General features: G+C 40.6%; 1 protein-coding gene across 1 annotated transcript in view; it reads right to left on the bottom strand.

The window, feature by feature from the left end:
* DOCK3 (dedicator of cytokinesis 3) overlaps positions 1 to 18750 on the bottom strand; it is a 176773-nt gene that overhangs the window by 14617 nt on the left and 143406 nt on the right. The window contains exons 39-50 of the mRNA XM_056501874.1: positions 18237 to 18385; positions 13508 to 13594; positions 11858 to 11962; positions 7937 to 8078; positions 7074 to 7240; positions 6579 to 6665; positions 5941 to 6120; positions 4920 to 5003; positions 3550 to 3666; positions 3032 to 3153; positions 1503 to 1638; positions 879 to 960 (exon numbers count right to left, since the gene is read on the bottom strand). Of these exons, the coding sequence (XP_056357849.1) occupies positions 879 to 960; positions 1503 to 1638; positions 3032 to 3153; positions 3550 to 3666; positions 4920 to 5003; positions 5941 to 6120; positions 6579 to 6665; positions 7074 to 7240; positions 7937 to 8078; positions 11858 to 11962; positions 13508 to 13594; positions 18237 to 18385 (1458 nt within the window). The remainder of the gene's footprint in view (positions 1 to 878; positions 961 to 1502; positions 1639 to 3031; positions 3154 to 3549; positions 3667 to 4919; positions 5004 to 5940; positions 6121 to 6578; positions 6666 to 7073; positions 7241 to 7936; positions 8079 to 11857; positions 11963 to 13507; positions 13595 to 18236; positions 18386 to 18750) is intronic.

The raw sequence follows: 18750 nt of genomic DNA, 5'->3' as shown, positions 1-18750 counted from the left end.
TGGCAGATGGAGCAAAAAAGCCCCAGGACTGCTTTAGAGAAAGGGCTTTTCTCCACATTCCCTCTGCATCAAGAGACACAGAATTCCCCTATATGGAAAAAGGGGTAAGATTTAAATATCAGCCTCTATCTCTGACTATATCCTGGACACCTTCTTCAAATGCCTGTGAAAAAAGGTGTAGAACCTGCAACTGAGAATCCAAAGTGAGAGGAAAAAACCCAAAACCTTTAAGAGAAGTTATGAAAGTCAGTTCACGTGGAGTGGTTTTGCTTCAGCTGGGGAAGAAAATAATTAGCCATATCAAGACCAGCTACTGTAACAAAAAAGCAATATGAGTATCCCCCAGAGTCTGCTTTTATATTTTTCCTTTCTTCAAGAATTTCCTAACACGGAAGACCTTCTTTATCTCAATTGTTTAAAATTTCATATCTTTCAACATCCATCCTATACATCTACTTTTGTATACATGTTTCTACTAAATTGCCTCAAGTCCTTTTTTGTCATAATTTCTTTACGTTTGTATAATGATTTCTTTGCCTTTGTCTTCATAATCTCTCTTTTAAGTTCTATACTGAGGACTATTCTCATTTTCCTGTAGATTGCATGCCACAATTTTGTGGTGAAACAGTGGAAATCATTATGAAATTCAACTGCCTGAAACCAGCATGTATTAGAGATACATTCAAAATACAGATGAAAAAATACTTAAATGGAGAAGTAAATAATTTGTAAAGAAAAAGTATTGAAGAGCTATTTACATGTCCAGAAGAGAAACAGTGTTACATGTCAGTGCAGGTGGTGTTTCACCTGTAAGTCAGCAGGGCTGCCAGGTTCAGGGGACACCTGCAGGGCCCCCCATCAGGCCTGTCCATGCTTACCTCGAGCACTGGAAGGGGCAGAGTTAATCATCTGGGATGGTGCCGAGTGAGTGGAGCTCAGGCTGGAGGTGGAAGGACTAGCCTGGGATGTGGATAAAACAGAGACATTGGTGACTGAACCTTGGTACCTGGGCTTAGGGTAAACAAGCTGCAGTAGGCAGAGAAACCATGAGAGAGATGTAAGTGCATCAGTGCCTAAGGGATTTACCTGTCTGGGATGAGCCAGGGCAGCCTCTGCCCAGCTTCAGTGCAGGTCACTGTTAACCTGCACTGTGGGACTTGTTCCACCTCCCCAACCAAGAGCAGCACTGACTGCACACGTTCAACGGGGCAGGTAAACAAAATGGGACAAAAATGTCACTTTCTGAAAGCAGCAGGGTGACCTTGGACTGCAGTACTGTGTACCACAGTACACAGGAGATTTCTTCCCGAAGTTAATCTAGTGAGTTACTGTCATCTTTCTTGAACAATGTGTTACATTCTACCTATCCAGTTCTCTGAAAAAAGCATCACAGACAGATCCGAGCATGTGCACATGTAAAGTGTACTGCTCCTAAGCAAAGCCCTCTGGAACGTGTTCCCTGCTGTTCCCAGGCACTGCTGCTGGCTGTGCTGGAGCTGTACCTGCATGTGGTACATATCCTCAGCAGTCTCCCCCACAGAACTGTCTGTCAGGATAACCAGGTTTCCTGTTTCACTGGAGGTGTGCGACGACAGAGAGGATGAGGAGTGTCGCACTGAACCCAGCATGTTCAGTGGGCTGGAAAAAAACACAGCGAGGACATCATTAATTTTTGAACCTGTTTGTGAAGCCTGAGTTTTTTCCAAACTAATAAGTACCTGCAATTACCTGCTGCTATAGGTCACTCTAGATGTCAAACACTTTTGAAAAATCAGGCCAAATGAGCCCAAACAAATCTATAAATGTGGGTAAATATGAAACAAGTGACAAGAAGATTACAGGTAAAACAGAATAGTACATAGGACGTTGAATTTCAGAACCCCAACACAGGGTAATGTCACATCATGACTTTAGGTGCATATTTGTTTTGTTTATAACAGAACACACTGAAACCACTCTCATTATTAATACTAAAGTGAGTGGGAGCAGCTTAAAAAAAAACATTCCAAAGAAATCCAAGCACAACACACAGAGGTCAAAATCCATTTGTCCTTATTGCATGCACTGGGACTCAGCATTACAGTTTAAAGCAATTTTGTAGCTGACAGTAAATTAATACAGCCCAGCTGGTGTGCAGGCTGCACCCTGATTTCCCTCAGGGAATGAACTTATCTTTGTCACTCTAGTGACAAAGTTTCCCTAGTTTGTCCTAAAAACTAAAAAAGTCTTTACAAAGTGAGGAATTTTGAGGAAAAAAAATGTTATCTCCCAGACACTGTTTGTCAACTGCTAAGCCATGGGAGCAGTATAAGCTACTCATTTTAGAAGCATATTAATTTTAATAGCATAAAGAATGTCACCATTCTGGGTTCATGGACAATTTTCCACAGCTTTTTATGCCAGCCTTTAAAACCAGCTAAAATATAGTGACCCAAAAATAAAAATAAACACATAAGAGCAATTAGCATTTTCAAATAAGCAATGTTGGCTGGATATAAAAAACATCATTTTGTCCTTATAATACCAATTTTTATCCTCTGTCATTATCTCAGATTTAATATATGGGCAGTAAGTTTGAAAAAGCACCACAGGGTCATTTTTTGATATACTTATCAAAACACCATGGCAGCTTTTCTTGTATTTGATTTCTGATTTGGTCAGAATTATAAAAATAATGATGTTAATAGTTTTGATCCATCAAAATAGGTACATATTGAATTGGGTTCTAAAACAAGCCATGCAACTTTCCTTTTATGGTAGATAAGTACCCAGTTATTTTCTGTTGGTGCAACAGAAGCAGGAGAGGTTGGGACCTCCAAAGTCAGATTGAGTCTGGAGAACTGAGTGGCGGATTTGTGTTTCTGAGTTGGATTTCTCACCTTTCTTATTCCAATTCTTCAACTTTAATAATTAGCACTGAATGAATACAAAAGGCACTTCTGCCTAAAGTCATGCTTAGATCCTGGAACCCTGGTGGAAGAGTGTGCAGAGCCCCTGGATGTTTGGAAGAAGACGGGGCTAAGGGGGTTACCTGTGTCGATGCACCAGCTTGATGCTCTCTGGGCTCATGGGGCCGTGGGACACCAGCACGTTGCTGCGGGGGGTGCTGGAGCCAGAGCAGGCCGGGCTCAGCTTATCCAAACCAGGTAACTCCTGCAGAGCAAACACACTCCAGCTCAGTCTGCCATGGAAAACTGCACGTTTTCTTCATTCATGCTACCTCCAATCATGGAGCTTCTTTTAAAGGGAACATCCAACACCTCCTGTTAATCTTCCTCTGTCTTACATAATTTTCTGCTATGTGAGATAGCAACTGAAAATTAGGCTTTACAACTGCTCTTTGATAGAACAAAGAACATACAAATAATAACAAAGTTAGCATATTTTCTACCACTGCCTTCTTGCACAAAAAGCAAGAATTCCTTTGGTAATTTGGCAGTCCAGTAGGTTCAATCAATGCTGTATCAGCCCAGTTCTTTTGTGAACCTTACTGCAACTGACAGATTTTAATAATTTAATTCAAAAATGGAGAAGTGACTATTGGCTTACGTGGTACAGGCTGGATCGCATCATCTGGAACTGATCTATCAGTTTCTTATGCAGGGGACGCATTTCAGGGTGTACAAATTTCTCATGGACTGCCAGACCCACTCCTAGGACATGGACCTGTGAAAAAGAAAATGCAACATCAGAAACACAAATAAATTGTGTCTACGAGAGAGAATAGAAGCCTGCCCTGCAGTTCTGGCAATGTTCAAGGAATATGCCACTGTCCATTACAAGAATGCTGGTAATTAATCAAGCCTTGGAGTCCTGGCAAGTTCGTACTACTCCAACAAGTATTTAAGTGTGAGACAAGTACATTTGTGTCATGTTGCATTGCTTTTCTTAGGAGATAACTGCAAAAAATTACCAGCTAGATTCTTTCTACAGTGAACAGCATTATGCCCTCACATAGATAATGCCCTGGGATGAAAACTCCTCCCAGTGCCAGAGATGGGGTCTGAGCTGCCAGCAGAGACTTATGAAAGGAGTTTCTGGTAATTGAGATGAACAGCAGCAGTGTGGCACATGCAGTCACTCCTCCTGTTCCTCATTAGTTACTTCTAAAGGTCACTTTTTCAAAGGTCAAACATATAATATTCATGATTGGATGAGATTATATAAGGTCTCAGATGAAAGAAAATAGGAATGATAGGAGGCTTAAGATGTAGGTAATTCCCTACATGATCCAAAGTCTGTACAAACAATAACTAATTAATATTCAAACATCTCCTGAGGATTGAAGGGAGATAAGCATTATTATGCAGATGGGGAATCTGAAATGCAATGCAGTGATTTATTGAAGAACAAGGCCTAGTAGCTCTATTCAGATTTGGGCACATTGTTTAATGGGGTGTATCTTGCCAAACTTTCAGTTAAGAGGGAAGTGATTATCTGATTTCATTCCCATCAAGCATCCCGCAGCTTTATCTACCAAGAGGTTTCAAGGAGACACTACAGAAAAATAAAACTGCAGATAATATAAATAGACATTAAGTTTTCATATATGGCTCTGCCACTTTAATCTCAAGCCTGACCTGTCCTGCCTCTGATTATCTTTGAAATTTACTAGGAAGACAGAGTTCAAAATACCAAAAATGAATGGGAGGCTTGAAATGCAGCAAGATGTCTATTGGATAATACATGTAGAAAACAAAATTAATGTGCTTTCAGCTGAGCTTCACCTCACCTCCCATAAAGTGAGTGGTTGTCATAATCTCCTTGCCCACCTCCCTCTTGTTTTTTGTTTGAATGTATTTAGATGTCCTGTACCAAAATCTTTGCTTCTGAATAAATCAGTTGGATCTGATGTTTAGACTGACTGCTGATGAATTCAGACAATGTAGCAATTTTCTTCTGCACCTGAAAAATAGTACCTGTTCCTGCATGAGTTCCTTGAGCTGAGTGATCTTCTCTGCGTCTCCAGGGTGCTTTGTGATATAGTCCTTATCAAAAAAGGCCTACAGGAAAAGAAAAAAAGTGCTTTTTGCTTATGGGAAGGTGTTTCATTATAACTTGGAGTCAAAGGATGAAATGAAAAGGTCCAAAAATCTTAGGAAAATTAAGTACATTAAAATAACAGCAGAGCGTAATTTTATTGGTTTTTAGCACTCTAGGGTGCAGAGAAAATGTTCTTTGCAGCTGAAACAATTCTGTTGAATCATGACTCTGACCAAGTTTCCCCTTGTGACAGTGATGTGCAATACCACTAAGCCTTGTGTCTTCCAGTTATTTGAATTTTATGGTTTCCTTCACATACCTGCCTAAAGCTAAAGGAATTTCATGAGTAAATTGGCAACTAATGTAATGCCTGAAGAGTGTTCTCTCCACGGCTCCCTTGCAAAGGCACCCCTGAACCACTGCTGCAATTTTTCAGTATTTTACCCTAAATCTACATTTTGTAATGCTCAGTTTAAGTAACAGCTTGCCAGAGATTATACTGGATAACGTATTGTATTTAACATCATTTTAGTTCTACAGCGAGTCTGAAATTAGCAAATCAGCAAGGATAATGGTTCAATAGCATGAATTAGTGGTTTTTCCTGATTCCAGACCTCATCAGCTACCACCAGTCGCACAGCCTCTATTGCAAAATGAATTTATAATTAAATAGTATTAAAAAAGCTGCTTTACTGTTTTACCTGCCAAGTATCATCTTTGAGAAACGCTGCTGTTACCTGTACCTATTCCCATGTGAGATCCCAGCTCCACCCCTGAAGCCTCCTCGCATGTGGCTATGCAAGCACTGATGCAGAATAATTGAGTAGGGGTGTAACCCCATCTTTAGATAATGCACGTGAGAATTTCTTACCTTATTAAGCCATGCTGTCATTGAAACAGAAATGCAAATGAAACTGAGGAAGGGTGATACTCGGTGGGAAGCAGAGCCCGGCTCACCTCCTGATAGCGCGCAATTCCCCCGTTAACGGCGGCATCAATCACTCCGTTCAGACACATGCTGAGAAGATTAATGTTGCCATGCATTTGTTTATGCTGGTACTGGCTTATCAGTGTCCTCAGCTCCTGGTTTTTGTTCTCAACCACTTGAATGGCATTTTCCAAAGGACTTACTTCAACCTCAAAGGCAATAAAATATACTTTAATTCCACGGACACTTCACTGAGATTTATTATCTTCCATGTAATAAAATGACACTCCAGGATTGTTCAGTGAGCTCCCTTCGCTTTTACTGCTTTGTAGAAAATTAGCTACATTAACAAACTCCACTGTTGGCAGTGCTGGATTTCAGGTCACTTGGTTGCAATAATAGATGTCTTTCTATATACTGAAGACATGGTAGCAATGCAATTACTCCATCTTTTTGGCAGTGTCTCCATTATACTATTAGCTCATACAATTCCCCTGGTTACATTCAGCAATTATTTAGATGAAGTGGTAAAAAAAGGATGTATTTAATCCTTGGTAAACACCATTTTAAACTGCAAGATTTCAGCCCAACAAGTTTCAAGCTGTCTATCCCATGTCCTCAGTAACTCATCATTTCAACTCCCAATTACAGGAATTATAAATGTTACCAGTTCTCTTCTCTCCACTTCAAACCAACGAGAGATCCCAGGCAAACTGTGAGTCAGGGTCAGAGTGGTGCGTTCAATCCACAAGCTCTGCAAGGAGTAATTGAGGCTGTGAGGAACAGGGAATCCCAACCACATCCTCGGTACTCTTACAACAGGTGCCAAGGGGGCAAGGCTCAGAAAAGAATGCATTAACCTCCCGAACATTAATTCTCTAGAAGGTCTTCCTGAAAGTCACTTAAGCAACAAACTAGGAATTCAGTATGCTTGAAACAACAAACAAACAGTGTCTCTGGGCACTTAAAGAACTCACCTTTAAATTGGACAATGCTTTAATCAGGTCAGAACTCAGCAGTATTCAATCAACCATGGACTTAACCTGCTACTTGAGTTACTGTGGCTGCCAAATCAGGATTACCTGAAAGGCTCCATCAGCATAAAATAACAAGATGATATTCAAGAGATGAACACTTAAACACTGCTTATTGCTACTTGTACCTTAAACTCATTCTCCTTGTCCTTGGGGCCCTTGTGGAAGGGTCTGTCGTAGCGGAACTTGCGGATGTTGTTGACGCGGTAAAAGCTCTTGATGCGATCAGGGACACGGTCCATTTGCAGCACGTCTATATTGTCTGGGATGGGAGTCACTGCATAGATCTGTAAGTCTGGTAATTGTGCAGTCAAAGAAAGCTTTATCCACGCGTTAGGAAAGACAAATAGGAAACAGCAACCCACACAGGAGAGGAGCTCCATTTGCTGACAGTGTCCTCATGGTTCAAATCCTGCACACTATACATGCTCTTCTCTCAGAAGCCAAATAGTGTGAGTTCCATGACCAAGCTCTTCAAACTGCCTGCAGTCCCCTTAAATGTGATGTGGTACAGTCCTTAAATGCACTGAGCGTTGTACTGGGTGTACCAAATCCCAGTACAGATGAGAATGAGAAGAATGAGATTCAAAACCTTGAATATAAAAAGGTTCAGCAGTTTTAAAGAACGGGAAATTGCAAAAAAGTAAAATACTGATAAAAAAAAAGAAAAGCAGAATGGAAAATAGTGCTGTGGAACTAGTATCTGTTCCCAACAAAATATTGGCCAAGAGAAGGTATCAGGAATACTCCTAAGGACACAAACTGTTATGCCGGTGCTGTTGGTAATGACCAAGCACAGCCCTTTCCCTTCTAGAGGGAACATGACCTGCATTACTCCCCGAATAACAAGTCACTGCTCTCTCTAACACCATGTCCCACAATGAACCAGTTACTGTCTGCTGCAGACAGGCTCTAGTTTTGTCCATACCCAGCTCTTCCTCTGTGCTGTGCCCCAGCTCCAGGGAGAGTTTGCCCTTTGACAGAAGGATACACTGGGCATCACACTGCAATATGGAGTCATCAGGGTGGTTGGGGTGCTGCATTGCGATGGCTTGGGGGAACTCGCTCAGCATCCTCTGCTGGAAGGCTTCCAGCCTCTCATAGTCGTGGCCCCGACACACATATTCTTTGTTCTGCAAGAGGGGCAAGCATCAATTAGAGTCCTTAAAAGTAAGTGAAATTCTATTGACTTCTATCTCAGTTTGAATGTTACTTCAAAACCAAAGATAAATGACAGTGGCAATATGCTAATGTGAGAGTAGATGTATTTTATCCCTTCCTTTTTCTTTACAATGTATTCATGAAGAAGTGATGAATGAGGAGACAGTTCCACTGATCTCTGAACAGAACAATGCCTGTGATTCAGGCACACCCAGCACTTCAGTCTTGTGGTCCCTTCTTACCTGCTTTTCAGAAAAGACACTACTTTTAATTGGACTATACTGAAATGTATCAACTAAAACTTAGGTCACCAACTTGGCTGGGAAAGCTGCTGTCAAACACAATTTACACCAGATGGATAAAAGTCCTGAGGATCTCATAGAACAGAGGGAGATATATGTTTATCATTTTATCAGTTCTCTTTAGAGAGAAGTTGCTACAAACTATTCACAAAAATCACTGTTTAATCACTGCTGTATTATCACAGCCATACAACTCAGCCCTGATTGTGATGAACAATACATGCTCAGGAACTCCCCTGTCTATAGTGCAGTAATACAGAAAAGCTTTACCAAGAATTCTCAGTGGCCACTTAACAAATTCCCCTTTGGCCCTAAAAGCACTTTCCTCTTGATGAACAAAATTTCATTTCTGCTAATAATGGAAAGCTGCATTTAGATATGACTCTTGAGGCATTAAACCACTTGTGCAGAGCTCTTGGATGCTTTTTGAGCCATCTCAAACTCCAAACAGCACAATACAGGATTTCTAAAGTCTTTAGTGTCAGGAAGATAGTATTCCAGTGTCTTAACCCTCACAAACCACAAATATCATCAGTGTTAATATCTCGTGGTTCAAGTCCAATCAAAGCAGGCAAATTCTCTAATTTTGGTAGTTTAAACTCTCATCCACATAATAACTAGAAGAACAGGGAGGGTTTTCACCTTCATAAAACAATGAAAAACTTTAACAAACAAGAACAGCCTTTTATTTCTTGTATTTAAAAGTTGCAGTATATTCAAGAATGTGTTTTTAATTGCTCTGAAAAAGGGATGTGGCCAAGCAGCTCTCGATCTTGTAGCAAAACTGAAGGGAAAAGTAGCAAAACCAGATCATAAAACACAGCCAAAGAGTTGTTATCTTTGGATTTGCATTTCAACTTTATGGAAAGGATCTCATGTTCTGGCTGTGACATGTGCCACTTTGTATGCATCAGTCACAACAACCAATGGACTGGGAGAAGAATGACGTGACAAATCTTGACAGTTCAGTCTGTAAAGCTCAAACTTTGCTGTTATTATTAAATCTGGAGTGAGCCCATGTTTGAAGGTAAATCTCTTCATGACACTTACTGCATTCTCTGTTTTAGCTTTTGATTGCAGCAATCTAGAAAACTGTAAGCCTATAAATAAACTTATTGTGATTCTAAAAATAATGCCCTGAAAACACCTCAAAGCTAAATTTAATAAGAATTTTCAGACAGATGCCAACACAAGATCTCAAATCAAGGCTTGTCAGGCCTTGAAATTCTGGTAGTTGGAAGATATGGACAGTCCTAATTTAAATTTACTTATGTAGGATGGCTAGAAATAGATGCAGAATTCATAGAAACAGGAACAATTACTTTGCTAGACAAAGGGTCTTCAAAAATCAAAGATGTAGAAAAAAGTGGTTATTTTCTGTCTTAAGCTATACAGCAATAGAAAAATACATGAGAAAAGGGCTTGGAGTTATTTGATCAATTTAAATCACTCCTGTATCCATTTGAAGATTTTAAATCCATGTAAATCTTTTTCTTCTCTAGAATAGCTGCTTCCAATCTCTTTACAGTGTGATCCATGCTGATGTGACTGCTAATGGGCTTAGTCTGTGCTCCACAATGTGTGTGCTGTATGGATCATTAGGGAGAGAAAGGAGGAGGATGACTTTTAATGAGATTGCTACATTAGTAATCTGCTATCAGAAGTACTGCTACCAAATATAATTGCAGAATTAACAAGGATTATAATTATGTACGCTCGTGTTCACTGGTAATGTCTCCAGCCAAGGATCCACATTGTTACAGCACTCTGCAAAGAGTCAGGGCTGAGCACAGAAGCTCAAGCAGTGTCAAACACCTCGGCCATGCAGGATCCAGGTAAAAGTGAGGATCCACAAGATAAAAAGATAAACTCCAGTCACTGACAGTACTTCAGATGTTAGGAATGCTTGCGTGCCGTGATCACTGTGTTGGCACTCCCTTGCTGAAACGTCTGTTGTTAGATATAAAACCAGGAATTGTTAGTTTTCTCTGGAGATCTTCATGAAAGGGCAGCTCTGGGTTCACACTGCAGCACCTGTGCTTTGGATTCCGCTGCAGGGGTGTTCCACACACTGCTTCAGGCTGCTGCAGCCTACATTCTGTGAGGAGGAGCTGAGGGAAGAGGGGCTCAGACTGGAGAAAAGGAGGCTCAGGGGGGACCTTCTCATCCTCTACAACTCCCTGACAGGAAGTGGTAGCCAAGTGGGGATCAGGCTCTGCTCCCAGGGATCAAGGGACAGGAGGAGAAGAAACTGCCTCAAGCTGCACCAGGGAATATTCAGGTTGGACATTAGGAAGAATTTCTTCATAGAAAGGGGTTGTCAGGCATTGGAAGGGGCTGCCTGGGGGTTGATGAAGTCACCATCCCTGGAGGTGTTCAAGAAACAACTGGATGTGGCACTTGGTGCCATGGTCTGGTTGACAAGGTAGTGATTGGTCAAAGGTTGGATCACTGATCTTGGAGGCCTTTTCCAAACTAAATGATTTTGTGATTCTCTGATTCTGGACTGTTCACCTTCAAAGAGCATGAAACCACCACCCTTTATCCACTGGTATTTCTTTTCCTTGGCTAATTTCAACTTGTTTTTATTACCTGTGTTTCCATTAAAAGATAATCCTTGAAATCCTTATTAAAAAAACAACAAACAATTTCATAATCAGGGAAGAGGGCAGCTTTCAAAATGGCTTGGCTTTGTATGGCTTCATCCTGTGTACCTCAATTGGTGCCACCTCTTGTCAAACCATTCCTTCAAAGAGAACACAAACCATGCACCCCCAGTCCTTGAAAGCTTCCAGTTACCTTGTCCTGTCACATTCGATGGCATCTGCCATCAATTTGCAGGCAGCTCTTGGAGCACTTGTCAGATTATATTCCTTCCTTGCTCTAAACTAGCAACAAGACATTGTATAAACAAATACCCATTTAAAGTTTGATTCCTCATTAGGAAAAGAAGAAAATTACACTTTTCAAATGGATTGGTACACAGCAGACAATGAGCTCCAAGTGAGGACGTGTCCAAAGAAGCTGTTTGGCTTTTTGTTGAAGAGAGGAAATTTTCACTTGCACATAGCATAAGAGTCATCAGGCTGGGATTGGAATTCTGTCAAGTGAGACTTTTTTTAAAGTGTGATAATTTGAGATGATGAAAATTAGTTGTAATGACCCAACATTGCTGCAATACAGCATTTTGCTTAATATAGAGGCAGTTTGTGCTGCATCTGCAGATCATCAAAAATTCACAGTGGCATGAGTCAAATTTCTGATCTCTGTTCCCAAGAACATTCCCAGTGGACCGTGTCCTTCAGTTCAGCCAGAAAACTGTTTTTATTCATGCAGGCATAAAAAATATGCTGAATAGTAGACATCATATCTCCAAAACAAAAATACAAAACCTTAACAGCTACTCTGAGTCTGGTCACTTTGTCACATCCTGTATCAATTTGGCTTACCCGCAGGAAAAATGGGAATTTTCGACCATAAAAACCAACTCTGAAAAACTCCGGTTCTAAGCGCTGCTGTTCCATGATATTGTCATAATAGGTAGCTTCCATTTTCTGTGGAGGAAAGAGATAGCTGCTATCAGATCCTTAAAGCTGCATTTAAAACATTAACACCTCAAGACTCGTTGATATATCACATTACTCTTTTACCCCTGCAATTTTTTATGAAAAGACCAAAATTCTGTTAAAGATAAAAATTATTAATTAAACCAGTCTACACGGTGGAACAGACTAGAATATTAACATATTCATTTTATATTTTGGAAGATGACATATGAGTTTTTCCTGGTTTATCTTATTTTAAATTAAACAGGTCTTGAATGTAATTTTCTTTGCATTGCAGAATTAATGGCAAATCTGAGATTAAAATCCACATTTCCTGGCTCACAGTGTCCTATTCTCTCCTACAGATCAAAATCCATACCACTGCCTGGAAAATTGCATCTAATTGGGTTTGCCTTAACTGAGTTGAGTGGCATGAAAAAGGATAAAATTAAACCTTCTACAGCTTTGTGCACCAGAAGGTTTAATATAGAAGAAAAAGGTGGTTGGAAAGAGAAAAAGGACTTTTTTCTAGTTCCAATAACTGTTTTTGCGACATTGTGCCAACAAGGATCAAGAGTGGGATTTCCAGACCTTTGGTAAACTGAACCTCAGTTGAAAGGCTCACAGTAAAAAAAATAGCAAAAGGTGTCTCTTCAAGGAGAAGAACCAGTTTGACACCATTGCTTCCACTGCAAAGAACCCTAACTTGCAATATTGCATACTGCTTTGTGCTCAGTTCCCACAAACATTAACTCCTTTTCCAGAAAGGAGAAAGTTCCAAAGTCATTGTGGGAAGCATCAAGGAATGTGGTGGTGATGTGAATGGCACAGGGTGCACAGCCAAGCTGGGCATGTGCTCTCTTTGGGGCCACTTTGGAGAAAAAAGGTTCTTAAGAAGTGCAGTTTATTAGACCTTGTTTGACAGGTGTCTTCAGATAAAAATAAACTGGACTTTTTTGGAAGAGAATTTAAACCACTGTGTATATCCATGCAAATTTGGATACATGTATGCTACCCCAGGAGGAGATGAACTATTTTCACATTCAGAAAGTTTTTAAATAACAACATGAACTCAGCTTTTTCTGATTAAAGCATGATGCTGCAAATGTGCCCTGATTTCATCATATGTTGGGTTGTACCAGAGGACCAGATCCTTGTAAACCAATAAGAATGCCATAAACGTTTGCCTTCTTCACTCTCTCTCTCTCTTGTTCATCTTCTCTCACTGTGGCACAAGCTGCCCTTGATTCTTTTGGAATTAAAATATGCATTAAAAAATAGGATATTTTATGCAAAAAATATATGTAAATATGCCATTGCAAGAGTAAGCCCAGCTCCTGTGTGTGCACTGTCTTCATATGCTCACGGGATTTTACTGCGGCCAGTGAACCTACAACATCATCAATAGGAATCAATGGCAAGGAGTCACAGTGAATGCATGGAGCTCTATAAGGACTGTGATTATTTTTTAAATTCAGAATGCTCTGACAGGAGAGCAAAATGCTCTGGGGAACAATGTAAGAGTCTACAAGGAGAGAAAGTGCAGGCACTTACCCGGATCCAGCTGAGGCTCTGGTAGTCATAGAGGCTCTCGTACTGGATGGCCAGTTCTCGGCACAGCGGGATGCCAAACTCCCAGCTCTGCAGGGCCAAAGCAAATCACACTCACAGCAAACACAATGCTGCTGCCAGCTCAGCTGAGAGCAGCATGGAAACAATTCTGGGAATTCATTTGGTATGAAATGGCAGAGATTAGATGTGAAAATGCAATGCAATGAAACCATTTCCATTAAATAGCACATCAATTCCTTCTAAAAGATGGGAACAGAGGCATATGTTCCGTGGAAATTACACACACATACTGCTTGTTCTGGCACTTCATTTATGAGACTGGGAACTTATCTGGAGAAAGATAATAAAACTACCAATTTTTCTTCATGCTAGACACCCCTTCAACCCACCCCCAAACAGCTCCTTTGCTTCCTGCGCTAGAACTCCCTAGAGTACAGAGTTAGGCCTTGGCTCCCCAGCAAAGTGCTCCCCTTCCCAGGCTGTTCCTTCCCACTGAAAGCACAAACTGCCAGGCAGTGGGAACACTCCAATACACAAAACATCCTCAGAACTGACCTGCATTGCTGCAGTGACTCAATATCCATATTCAGAAAGCCACACTCATTTCTTCAGCTCCCAATCCCACACGATAAATCTCTCCTAGCACACCATACTCATCATCCCAGAGGTCAGGAGGGAGGGACCAACTTTAGGCACACTCACACTGAGACAAAGACTCTCCTGTTACCTCAAGTGGCTTTTTGGAGAGCTTGTTTTACACTGAAATCTCCTTTTCCATCACCTTTTACCTGCACACACTGGAAGCCTTTTGGGGAAGTGGCTGCTTCTTACCATGCTTATGGTAAAGGATTTAGAACACCAAGGTCTCAGTTGAACCTTTACTGGATTAAGTTTTACTATGCATTACTGGGCTAATTTGCCTGTTGTCTTACAAGGGACCCTGCTGTAGTGAAAACAAAATTAATGTGTGAGTTAGACTATCACCTTAAGTTTTAAGAATATTAATAACAATATTGTAAATTCTTGCTAATAGTCATTAACAGCAATCATGTAAAATATTAGCACTTAATATGGAAAGAGATTTCTGGTTACATGTACCTTCACATAAAAAAGTGAATCTCTACACTGTTTGATTTAATTTATGAGGCAGTTTACAGTGTTTCCCTTTAAGCTCACATTTGTAGTGTCTGTTCTCTGCTTACTACCACTTCCTTACTACAGCTCTTTAGCTTCCGTTAATTACAAAAACTTCAATAAAAACTTGCTAAATAAAATATTTTACCAGAATAAATTTGGATATTCTGATAGTATTTGTAGTTTGGGAGAATGGGAGGCCTGAGACTTATTTAGAACAAAGCAATAGGTACAATAGGAAAAGGAACTGAAAGACCAGTTTCTTCACTACTCTGAATATTAGTGAGGTATTTGTGATCTCAAATTAAGAGGATTTTTGCCATGGGTTGTTAAAGCCCATGACACACAAGCTGATCCACTGAATTGAGGTCAACCATAGTCAGTTAAGTGTTTGTATTTGCAAACTCAAACACCACTGCATTTTTTATGGTTGCAGCACATTCTTTACAGAGATACTATACATAGATTTTCAGTCCTCAGTTGATCTATGTTCACTTCTAAAATATCTGGCCAGGCATAAATGGCTTTTTTCCCCACAGAGAGTGTGAGCAGTCTTACTTCCAAATGGGATGCTGTGACTAAAGCCTACCTAACTCTCTAATCTGTGTTCTGGACAGAAGCAGAAAGCTCACTGGCTGTTTTCCCTCCAGGTGATCTGAGGGATATAACCTTTTCATGCTCCTTTTCTGATGTCAGTTAAATTAACAACATGGTACCACATCTGATTTCTCTATATACTGCCTCTTCTACATATACCTTGATACCATTCCTGTCATCCTAACTCAGGCTCTCTCTTTGTTTCAGTTTCCACACCAAGCAATTCCACTGTGCTACCTGAGTATTCTGCAGATAAAAGATGAGATAAAGAAGTGAAGAAAAACAATACACAGGTAATGTCCTAAAGAGAAAAGGGTTTGTAGCTATTTGAAAGGAAAAGGAATGAATGGATCTCCAAGTCACTGGAGCTTCAGTATTAAAATCTGTGATGCTAACGAGTAACATCTTCACAATACAGATAATTAATCTGTAATTCCATGTGACATGAAAGTGTCACTTCCCTCTTCAAATAACTTCCTGATGTCTCCACTGATAATTTTGCTCATTAGTGCTTTCTGTTTTGCTGGCCTGTGATGTATTTGCAAGTTGTGCCTTACTTGAAAGCCACATTCTCAGGGCATTTATTGCAGCCTTCTCCTATAACACCAGCAACTCTGAGCTGACTGCACACAAGGGGGCACAGGTAGAGACAATCAACCCTTCTGAATGCAAACCTTTATTTATTCACATCCCATGTGCAGATTTCTTTTGGAAATGATTCCCATGAGGGTACACAAGAGAAATGATTGGGTATGGAGCACATGATCAAAAACAAAGTGCTTTGGGAACGCTGCTTTGGGCCTCTGTGTGCACTTGGCTGCACTAAGGAGAACAGACCCTGCAATGCCATGGTGGGAGCTGCTCAGAACTGTCAGTTAATAAATCAAGCAGTGAACTGGACAGAAATGGGTTGTGTAGTTTTTGAGCTATTGCTGTGCAGAAACATGATCAGTCGGGTTCAAACTGTTCCATTAACGGATATCTTCAACTGGAGAAGTTTTAACAGTCAAAACTGTAACTGAGGGTTAAAAATATCTTCAATTTAAGTTATGTCCTTGCACACACTGCCAGCTGAGCCCCAAACCAATTCACAGCATAGCAGAAATCAGCAGGAAGGGGCATATGACCAGTGAAGGCTAAAAGGCTTTGGAACACCATGTTCCTTCCCAGCACAGGGCTGCTGCTGACGCTGCTGAGGGTGGGAGTCAGTTCTGCACCCACTGCACATCCCAAGCCTGCCACAGGCTGTGCCACTGGCATGTCACAAGACAGCCTTGTGGCCAGTTTTCCTCCCATTCCTGTCCTGAGAAAATTTTCCGATAAACAAGTGCAGAATTTTTAGAGCATTTACACTCTGCCTTGACACCCACACTTGGTGGAAGAGGCCAGGAGCAGCATGAGAAATGGAACTCTGGAAATGCAACTGAAGGACAACAACAATTCCTGCTCTACAGAACCTGAGGAGGGACCATCTCATGATAGTGCACAAAGAAGCTGTCAGACACAAGTAAAGGGAAGCAGGTTCCTTCCATTCCCTGACTGCTCCCTGTCACACAGCAGGAGGGCTGAAAAGGAGGATTTGGCTTCTCAGCATCTTTTACTTCCATAGTCTGAGTGACATACACACTGCTTAAGTGGATTATTTAATCATTCAGCTACCATTTGTAATAAAGGAAGATTAAAACACAAATCAAGTAACTCCAAAAACATCCAGTAGGGAGAAAACCTCAAGAGGTTGACACTCTATAATCTTAGGAGTTTTATAGCCTAATTACATCAGTCAATTTTTACTCTCCTTCATTGTGTATATGGATTCCCTGTTCTTGTTGTCAAAAAGAAAGACTCACTTGCTTTCCATAGTGCCTCTATCATCTTTGTCTAGTCAGACAGTATAGTACTGCAATATTTGTACAAGGCAGTAATTTGTTTTTAAGTGCAGTCTTAAAACCCCTGAAAATTTCTGAAATGAGAGAACCATATGCAGTGTTATCACAAAAGAGCAGCTCTGTCAGGCACACAACAAAAGATCTTAATCACTTCCTCATCAATGGGCCATTTCTCCCTTCACACAGGAATCTGGCTTCCTTTTGCAGGTTCTGTAGAAAATGTTTCTGCCATATACAGCTCCTATTACCAGGACTAGGAATGAATTATCTGGAATGGCAGTTTCAGAAGAACCAGCTCACATTTGTATTTAATGCCACTGTCATTGCCATCACAGCCAAAATCAACCCCGAGGCACACATACAGATGTTATCTCCCAATAACATAAGCTGTAGCAATTTTCCTAGAGAAGGGAAAAATTTGAAAATACTCCAACAGTGACTCCAACAGTCACTTTTAAGGTTCACCTCTGAAATGTTCCCAAAACACCAGGACACAAGGGACTAGAACATCTACCTCTGCAGTAATTGGAAAAAAAAAATATAATTAACTGTAGAAAACCCATACTCAATATATGAAATTGAAATGGATTGATTTTCTTCTTGTGCAGTGGATGGAACTGCACTTCAATTGAAAATCACTTTAAAATAAGTGACACTGAAAGGATTTAAATCTTTTTCAATAAAGAGACCCCTATAGCATTTGCCTGCCATTTCCTTGTGTAGGTTAAGCACAAAACAAGTTCTCAAGTGAGTCATAGCACAGCAGTTTGCATAGACAGCTACAAAATGCAATCCCACCCCGCAAAAGCTGAGGAACTGGCACTCTGCCACATCAGCTGATCCAAGGCTTGGTTTAAAGGTTTAAAAATGTTCTGGTGTTTGTCCTGTTGTCCTCTCTAATCCGTTCCCAATGCCATACATAATGAAATACCTTTTCTCATCTGCTTTTTTGTCCAGAGAGCCAATTTGTCATGTTATAAACCCTCTTGATACAAATTTACTTCCAGACTACTGAACTGAGGTGATGGCTGCAAGCCCTAAGTCGGTCAGGAAAAGGGAAGGAAGCTGCTGGAAGAGAGAAGAAGTTGGCATACCTTCCCTTTGTTGAAGTAATGGATAATCTTACGGCACAGACCTTCCTTACGTTGCCACTCTGACTGAGATGGGTAATGCAGGAACTCTCTCAGAGGTCTGTCCTCCCACTGAAGCAACTCACAGTACAAAAGCAAAGTGAATGCAGCCTCTGTAGGAAAGGCAATTATGGAACAGTGAATCAATGACAGAAAATAAACACAGCCAATACTGAAAGGTCACAGACTTGCTTCTGATGGTCTGCGATTTCTGATTTATAGTTTGTGAAAAAAAAACTCAGCTCTTAGAAGACCATTAAATTATTCAATTACTTAAAATAGCAGCACATGATTTTTAGGTACAAATCTGTTGAATTTCTTTTTACCAGCCACTTGATTTAAATGCACAGTCAGATGTTCAGATTTGTAACTAGATTTGGGGGAGCTGTAAACAGAGCTTGGACAACACAGCATTAGAGTCCATACACGTTCCAAGTGCTCCTTCAGCACTGCAAGGCAAGGAAATATGACAAGTGAT

Source organism: Oenanthe melanoleuca, chromosome 12 (genome assembly GCF_029582105.1).
Source record: "Oenanthe melanoleuca isolate GR-GAL-2019-014 chromosome 12, OMel1.0, whole genome shotgun sequence".
Lineage (NCBI taxonomy): Eukaryota > Metazoa > Chordata > Aves > Passeriformes > Muscicapidae > Oenanthe > Oenanthe melanoleuca.
This window is presented reverse-complemented; position numbering and strand designations above follow the sequence as displayed.